Source organism: Schistocerca serialis, chromosome 2 (assembly GCF_023864345.2).
Source record: "Schistocerca serialis cubense isolate TAMUIC-IGC-003099 chromosome 2, iqSchSeri2.2, whole genome shotgun sequence".
Lineage (NCBI taxonomy): Eukaryota > Metazoa > Arthropoda > Insecta > Orthoptera > Acrididae > Schistocerca > Schistocerca serialis.
Window position 1 is genome coordinate 475,819,697 of NC_064639.1, and position 8,156 is coordinate 475,827,852.

At 38.8% G+C, this 8,156-nt stretch overlaps 1 protein-coding gene across 1 annotated transcript in view; it reads left to right on the forward strand.

The window, feature by feature from the left end:
* Window positions 1-7,119, forward strand: part of LOC126456097 (SET domain-containing protein SmydA-8) — a 149,768-nt gene extending 142,649 nt beyond the window's left edge. The window contains exon 6 of the mRNA XM_050091852.1: window positions 6,709-7,119. Within this exon, the coding sequence (XP_049947809.1) occupies window positions 6,709-6,834 (126 nt within the window). The 3' untranslated portion in view covers window positions 6,835-7,119. The remainder of the gene's footprint in view (window positions 1-6,708) is intronic.
* The last annotated feature ends 1,037 nt before the right edge of the window (window positions 7,120-8,156 follow it).

The following is an 8,156-nucleotide window of genomic DNA, read 5'->3' on the forward strand; positions in this document are numbered from 1 at the left end:
GTAGCCCATACTGCCTGCTTCATTTTCAATAAATTCCCAGTATTATTTCTAATGGCCATCCCATAACACTGCTGTAGTTCGTCTATCATTTTGTCTGTCAGCCTGCCTCTTATGATTTTACCATCAGAAAGTTTCTTGTCTCTCAAACTTTATTTCAACTTCTTCAACCTAGTGACCATCCTCTTCTGGACATGACCTTTATAACACAACAATCCACAGCCTTCTATATAAAAAAAAATACCAATTTTATTAGATCTTGAAGTAATGCACGTAAAAATTTAAACATTTTCAACTGGTGTAGATTATATTTAAAAAAATAAAATAAAATACTTCCTATATGAGTTTATAAGTAATATATATGTCATTTCATTCAGAAAATTGCAAATTTTGTAACAAAATAAAAATCTGAAAATGTGAAAAAAAAAATTCCGTTCTAACTCCCCTTAGATGAACTATGTATTTCACACCCACAATACTAGTTAATACTAGTTCTAAGCATCCCAATCTAGAGTTTGGAATGTGAGTTTTATGTTCTGGTGCAAAAGTTAATAGGAAGTTGGTGATAGAGATCAGGCAAGAGACTGAAAAATCTCCAAAAATTCAATAACAAAGTAGAAGAATACTTTATTAGCCACTCATTTTACTATTTATCAGAACATTGGGATTCAGGCCTGTAAATTCTGATGAGCTGTAATGGTTGCATTAAACAGATCTTGACCTTGCCAGTATGTAGACAGCGAATAATATTCTGTTGTAAGTAACATAAATTGCTTATTTTAAATATCACCTAAAACAGCATCTGATTAGTTTAAGAGCCAGAGCAGTGGCATTTTTAAAAGTAAAGGCATTTCTATTTCTCATAATAATTAGTGTGAGTAAATTATCCCTAGTCATAATTTGTGGTTAGTATACTTTACAGAAGGAGCCTGAACACTCTGCATAACTTGACTAATTTCACATGATTTACAGAGCATGATCTGTGAATGATTAAATGGCTGAATGAACGCACAGGGACATCTATACAGATGTAAGCTAATATTGTATTATTGCAAAATTAGTACAGGTAATGAAGGACACCTTTGTACACAAAAAAGTAATGCAAAACATTAGTGCCCGTGTTATTAAGAAGTACAACGCAATGTTCCTTTGGACAAGTACGCATGTTCAAAGACCCTGCAGTGACTATAGCCATCAATAGACACGATATACAGCTGTAAGTTGGAATGAGGGCAGTGAAACTTTGTGTCAGACCAGGACTCAAACCCAGATTGCCTGCTTTACAAGAGCGGTCACCTTAACTGCTTTACATACATACATACATACATACATGCTTGGCCATCCAAGCATGAATCCTGCCCAGACCAGATATGTTGCCATTGACATGTCATGACCTGCATTTGTATGTTATGTATATTCCTGTCTGGGAAGGCTGTATTTGTTGACAGTTAGGGGCCTGGAATTGGTGAATAAATATGAAACAGCAGCGCCTTGTTATTAAGAAGTACAAAGAAATGATCTTTTGTACATACGTGCATGTCCAAAGGAACATTGCTTCATTCCTCATTGTATGAATGCAAGTTGTGACACATGGATGATGACATATGGAAGTTTTGGTCTGGCTGGAATTTGTGCTTGAATGGCCGAAGCAGTTAAGGTAACTGCTCATCTGAAGTGGGAAATCGAGGTTCGAGTTCCAGTCTGGCACAAAGCTTCATTGTCATCATTCCAATTTACAGAAAAAGATGGTTCATATTCACCACTACGAATAGATTTTCTGTACAAAAAACAAAGTCAGAGGCCCTAGTGCTTAGTAAGAGATGTACAACAAAATGGAATCCACAAACAAGTTGAAAGTACTGACACTGTTGCAAATACCCTTAATTTCAAGCTGTTGGACACTGTATTAATAAAATTATTTCTCCCTCTCTAGAGGAATATTTGAAACACTGTACTATGACATGGACAACCAATGTTCAGTATCCTTAACTATTAGTGACTTTTCTTTGTGAGTAAAATGTAACAGAATTCACTCAGATTTAATATGGTAATTGAGGGAATATGAGGTCAAGGTATAAAGCTCTCAATCTGGCACAGCAAGTACATTTGACAGCAATGAAATTTTGGTTTGGTATGTTGGTACATATTAAGTCACATATCAGCTTCATCTGCAGAATGGCCTTGTTTGAATTAAGTAAGCTTACTCTGAGAGATGAAATCTTCTCAGGTTATCTGCAGTTGTGACATCATCTTATTGCATTTTCACAACATTTCAACAAATTTCCCTTGTTACCTTCAGGCAAAGTGTTGGGCTCATGTCTAGTTTGTTCCTTTATAGCTGCTGAACTGCAAGGTCATTGGCCAAGGGTCCAAAGGGAGAGTCAGTCGTGTGCCTCTAGAGGAGATGTTGTGGCCAGTGGTGGGGAGTCCATCTGGCAAGGTGGAGAGGGTTAAGGCCATAGGTGTCTGTAAGGGGGACAAGAGGGACCACATACCTCCTCCTGGAATCTGGCTACAGATTTTGTATTCATTACTGAATTCTCTTATATTTCTAGCAATCAATGTCTGCAACCCCACTAAACTGCAGATTTAGCATTGACCATCTGCATGAATCTGGTTTTCTCATTGTCACTCCGTTTATGCAAAATTATTTCATTACTTGCTGTGGCTACAGTTTCGGTGCTGATCTGCAAATGTGATGGATATGAACCTTTACACAATGATGCAGCAATAATGTCTTCCTCATTCAGGCCTCACTGAGCTACAGGAAGGGACCTCTCTCTCCCTCCCTCTCTCCCTCCCTCTCTCTCTCTCTCTCTCTCTCTCTCTCTCTCTCTCTCTCTCTCTCTCTCTCTCTCTCTCTCTCCATGGCACAAGGATTCCATCACAAATTCCCAACACATAAATGTAGCAGCAGTATACATTCCAGTGATCTTTCCTAAATTCCCAAAGGACACTCCCTCACCTTTATACACAACAGTACTTTACCATTGATCTGTGGAAAAAGAAACCTATGATGCCTTGTTGATTTGCATTCAGTTTTACACAGCAGCTATTGTAGTATACTCAAAAGAAAACAGCCATGTTATATTGTAGGTGTTTACATTTGTACTTAATCTCGAGGGAAAAAATACCATTCTCTGCACAAAAGTAGAGGGAAAATGGTATGAAATTTCAAAATTAAGAAAATGCATTTTTCAGAATATGGACCTTTTCAAAGTCTGTGTGAATGCCTTGCCACATGCAGTCACAGAACTATGAACTCTCCCATTCCAATTGGTATGCTGCACAATATTGTGAGAAACTGGTATGACAACGATTACCTTTGTGCAGTGTTAGGTGGCTAAAAGTTGATAGCACTTACAAATTGGAGGACAGTTTTGGAATGTTTCTCATATTCATCTGGTGGTATACTGACCCTGGGCTACACTTTACCTGAGCAACCCAAAATCGACATAGCTCTTGAAACCCCTTTTTTATACAGCTTCAATATTGGAAAAGGACTGATTGCTACTCACCATATAGCAAAGATGCAGAGTCACAGACAGGCACAACAAAAAGACTACTAAACATGGAAGCTTTTGGCCACAAGGCCTTCTTCTCCAACAAACAAAGAAAACACACACAAATGCAACTCACACACACATGACCACTGACTCTGGCTGCCAAGGCCAGCCAGTCTGAAGTGCTTGAGGTGTGATAGTATGAAAGGTTGTTGCAAAATAGGTGAATTAACAAGATAAGAAATGAGGTTATTTTCTTCAGAATTGGTGAGGAGAGCTATGTGTAGAAGATACTGACAAGAAAGAACAGGATGATGAAACATGTTTGAAAAAAAAATGCTTCAAATGGCTCTGAGCACTATGGGACTTAACTTCTGAGGCCATCAGTCCTAACATGTTTGACATAGAGGGCAAAATTTGTAAGGGACGAGTAGAGATTGGAACACATCCAGCAAATAATGAGGAATTTTGGTGGATGTGCAACTCTGAGATGAAAAATTTGACACAGAAGAGGAAGTCATGGCTGGTTACATCAAATCAGTCATAAGACTGATGTCCCAAATCAAAAATCAGTTTTAGTTGTATAATGATGTACACAATGACTATATGCTATCTGATCAACAGTGGACATTCTATGGGATGTGTCCACCCTTTGCCTTTAATAGAGGAATAGCAGCCCATTCTTCCTCAAGGGCTGCAACAAGAGAAGCTAAGCCCATGCCTCCAGAGCCACTTCCTCTACAAATTATCTGATTATCTATGAGGATTGTTCAGCAAGTAAAGCAAAACATATTTTTCTTTTTTCAGAAAGCAGGTTGGTTTTATTCAGGATTCCAGTACACCATATTATTCCCCACTCTTTTGACCACAAAACCATATTTTTCTATATAATCTCCATTCAATGTGACAGGTTTATGCCACATTACATGGAGAGCCTGTATGGCCACATGGTACCACTCTACTGGTCGACATCAGAGCCAACGTCTTGCGGCATCAGTAACCTCCCTGTCATCCAAATACTGCATCATGTGGAGCACATCCTTTATTGTGCCAAACAGATGCAAGTTGGAAGTTTGAAGGTGCAAGATCTGGGCTGTGGGCAGATGAGGAAGAACAATTCAATGAAGTTTTGTGAGCTGCTCTTCAGTGCACAGACTTGTGTGAGGCCTTGCTTTGTCACAGAGAAGAAGAAGTTGATTAGAATTTTTGTGGTGATGAACATGCTGAAGCCATTTCTTCAATTTCCTAAGGATAGCACAATACACTTCAGAGTCCCAGAAGACAGTCACCATGACTTTACCAACTGAGGGTGCAGCTTTGAACTTTTTCTTTGGAGGAGAGGTGTTGTGACACTACTCCATGAATTACCATTTTATTTTTGGTTCAAATTGATGAACCCATGTTTCAGTGACCTGTGATGATGCTTAACAAAAAATTGTCACAATCAGACTTTTAACGCACAAGCAACTCTGCACAAATGGCACCACATTGCTCTTTATGGTCTTCCGTTAGGTGGGGAGGAACCTAATAGGCCCACACCTTTGAGCACCCCAACTTGTGGATGAGGCTGTCGGCACTACCAACAGGGACATCCAATTGAGCAGCAAGGTGTTTGATTTTGATTCTATTGATCACCTCAAATTAGAGTATCTGCATGTTCCAACACTGCATGAGTCACAGCTGTTTGCAGCCGTCCACACATGAGAAATCAGACAGGATTGCATGATCTTGTTGTGATGATGATGGGTGCCTCACCCAATGACTCACTGTGTTTTCCTTTACTGCCAGATTTGCACAAACATTCTGCAAGTGCCTATGAATATCTATGATGGTCTGGTTTTCCAGTTCAGTGACAGCACTCTGCTTTGATCGCACCTCTGTTGCTGTTTTTCATTAAAGATTTTAGGCTTTTAATAGGAGATTATCAGCAGTGATAGGTTTACCTTTTCCAAGTAGCAGCATTCCTTTTAAGTTTGCAAGTTTAAATTTAGTTTGAGTAAGCACATATAGTTTGTAGTAGTTTAATGATGGTTTGCCATTACTATAGTTCTCAACAGCTGTTTCACTTTGATGATGTATATGTTGTCTCATTCCACATCTTTAAAAGTTCATCATCATGATAGTCTCTATGGAACATGATGAATAAGAGAATACAGAGATTAGATGAATGATCAAAGGTTATTCTGTGATACTGTTGGTATTAATGGCAGTAATGTATCAGTATATGAGAATAAGAATACTTTTGTAGAAGCTGAGCAATACAAGGTCCTTTACAGAATATCCCATCAACATGTAGTGATATCAACCTCTGTGTGAGACTTGAGTGTCTCTGGATCGTGCAGTGTGGGTGATGTTTGGACAGAGTGAGAGGAAATACAGTTCATTCTATACTAGTATTCATTGGAGACGTATGTAAAGTTGTTCTTGAGAATAGAGTGTACATTATGCTACACCTGTTGTGTATGACTGGAAATAGTTCCTACTGTACTGTGGCCGACTCTTCCTACATTTGTGAGTCTATGTCTATTGTGAAATGCACAATAAATTTGCTACTCCATATTACTCCACTCCATTTTATTACATTGCAACAATGTGGCCATTACACCATCTGTCAGCCATCATACTGCATCTGGATTACAGTACCAACAGGACTGCAGTGTAGGGTAGTGGTGCCCCAAGGCAGCAGTAGGAAATTAGCAGGCTGCTTAACTTGTGGAGGTGATGCCTGAAATGCTCCTCTAGATGCTGGGGTGCAAGGGATTCTGCACCTGCTGCCTACTAGCCTACCCACAGTGTTCCTCCTTGTCAACCCCTCATGGTCCCCAGACCCTGCCTAGTTGACCTTTTCACCTTGCTACAGCCCCTAGACTCCCTTTCAACATCCCACTAAATACAGAGTCAAAATAAGCCCAGCAACACTGTTGTTAGCATTTCCACAAAAATCCTCAGCCCCTCAGAAGTTTTGTTTGTCCCTCCTGACTCAATATTGATCCTCCTCTCAATTAACTTTGACACATTCCTGTAATTTATGCTGCTTTATGTTTTGTCTTGACTTGCTGAAAAGGTATGTTTGACATGGTGCCAATCTGACAATGTTCCATTAATGACTGTATGAAAATTAATTCCAGTTTAATGTTTTGCATATGTGTTTACTTTTCATTTGTAGTTTGGTAACACTGTAACCTGACTTCTGTTTTATTGCTCTTAGGAAATCATGGGAGAAGCAATGACTCTGTTGCAAGATGCAACAAAAATTCTCCAGTCAGAGCCTGACATGACAAAATTACTTGAAGAAAAATTGGAAGCCCTCGCTACAGAGTTAAATGATGACTGAAATCCAATTTTATTTATTTAATAACTTAGAAACTAGGATAGGCAATAATATTTATGCAATAAAATGTTCTGTCTGTGATGATAGTTTCATGAAGTGTTGCTTTATTTGTATATCTTTTTATATACAATATATCAAAAAGAATAATGTAATATGGATGGAACCTACTATATACAATATCTTATAAGTTAAGTATACTTTCAAATCTACAATCAATTTTGAAGCATTAATTGAAAAGTACAAAGAAAATTTATTGTATGGTTTAATAAAAATGTTGTTATGAATACATTCCTTTACCTGTCATGTTTTCATATTTACAAAACTATTTTTACAAGCCATTCAAGTAAACAGTACATCTGTTACAATAGCCTCAGTGTGTGTAATAGTTTTAGGATGTAACACTTTGTAACATCAAGAAAACAAAAAATCTAGAATGGAAAATCCAGGATGGAATGTAACAATATTATGAAATGAAAAGTTGCCACTCACCATATAGCAGACATGCTGAGTCACAGATAGGCACAACAAAAAGACTGCCGCAAAGAAAGCTTTCAGCCAGTAAGCCCTTCATCAAAAAGATACACACACACACACACACACACACACACACACACACACACACATGCAAGACGGTGGGCTGTGGGGAGGGGGGGGGGGCAGGTTAGTGGAAAAGGGGACAAGTAAAAAGACAGGGTGCAGTGGTGGAATGAGGGCTGTGTAGTGTTGGAATGGGGACAGGAAAGGGGTTGGATGAGTGAGGACAAGGACTTCTGAAGGTTGAGGCCAGGAGGCTTGTGGGAACGTAGGATATATCACAGGGAAATTTCCCACCTGCGCAGTTCAGAATAGCTGGTGTTGGTGAGAAGTATCCATATGGCACAGGCTGCGTAGCAGCCATTGAAATGAAGGATGTCATGTAGGGCAGCGTGCTCAGCAACCGGGTGGTCCACCAGTCATGTGATCTACAAGCTAGGTTGCAACCGCTGTGATATGTTCTATGTGGGCATGACAACCAACAAGCGGTCTGTCTGCACGAATAGCCACTGACAAACTGTGGCTGAGAAACAAGTGGATTTCCTGGTTGCTTTTTATAGTATTAAAACAAAAAATCTAGTTTTCTTAATAGTGAGAAGCTTCACTGATACATTATAGCATACTTCCAAAACCAGTTGTCTTAAAAATCAACTTTCAGATATCCACAGAAGCAAACTGTACTATCACTTTACTATAAATAAAAAATTTCTAGAATATCTGGTGTTCATGAAGTCATTCTTTTTAATCAAATCAGTCAACTGTGAGGATTAACTAGGTTAAAATCAAACTGT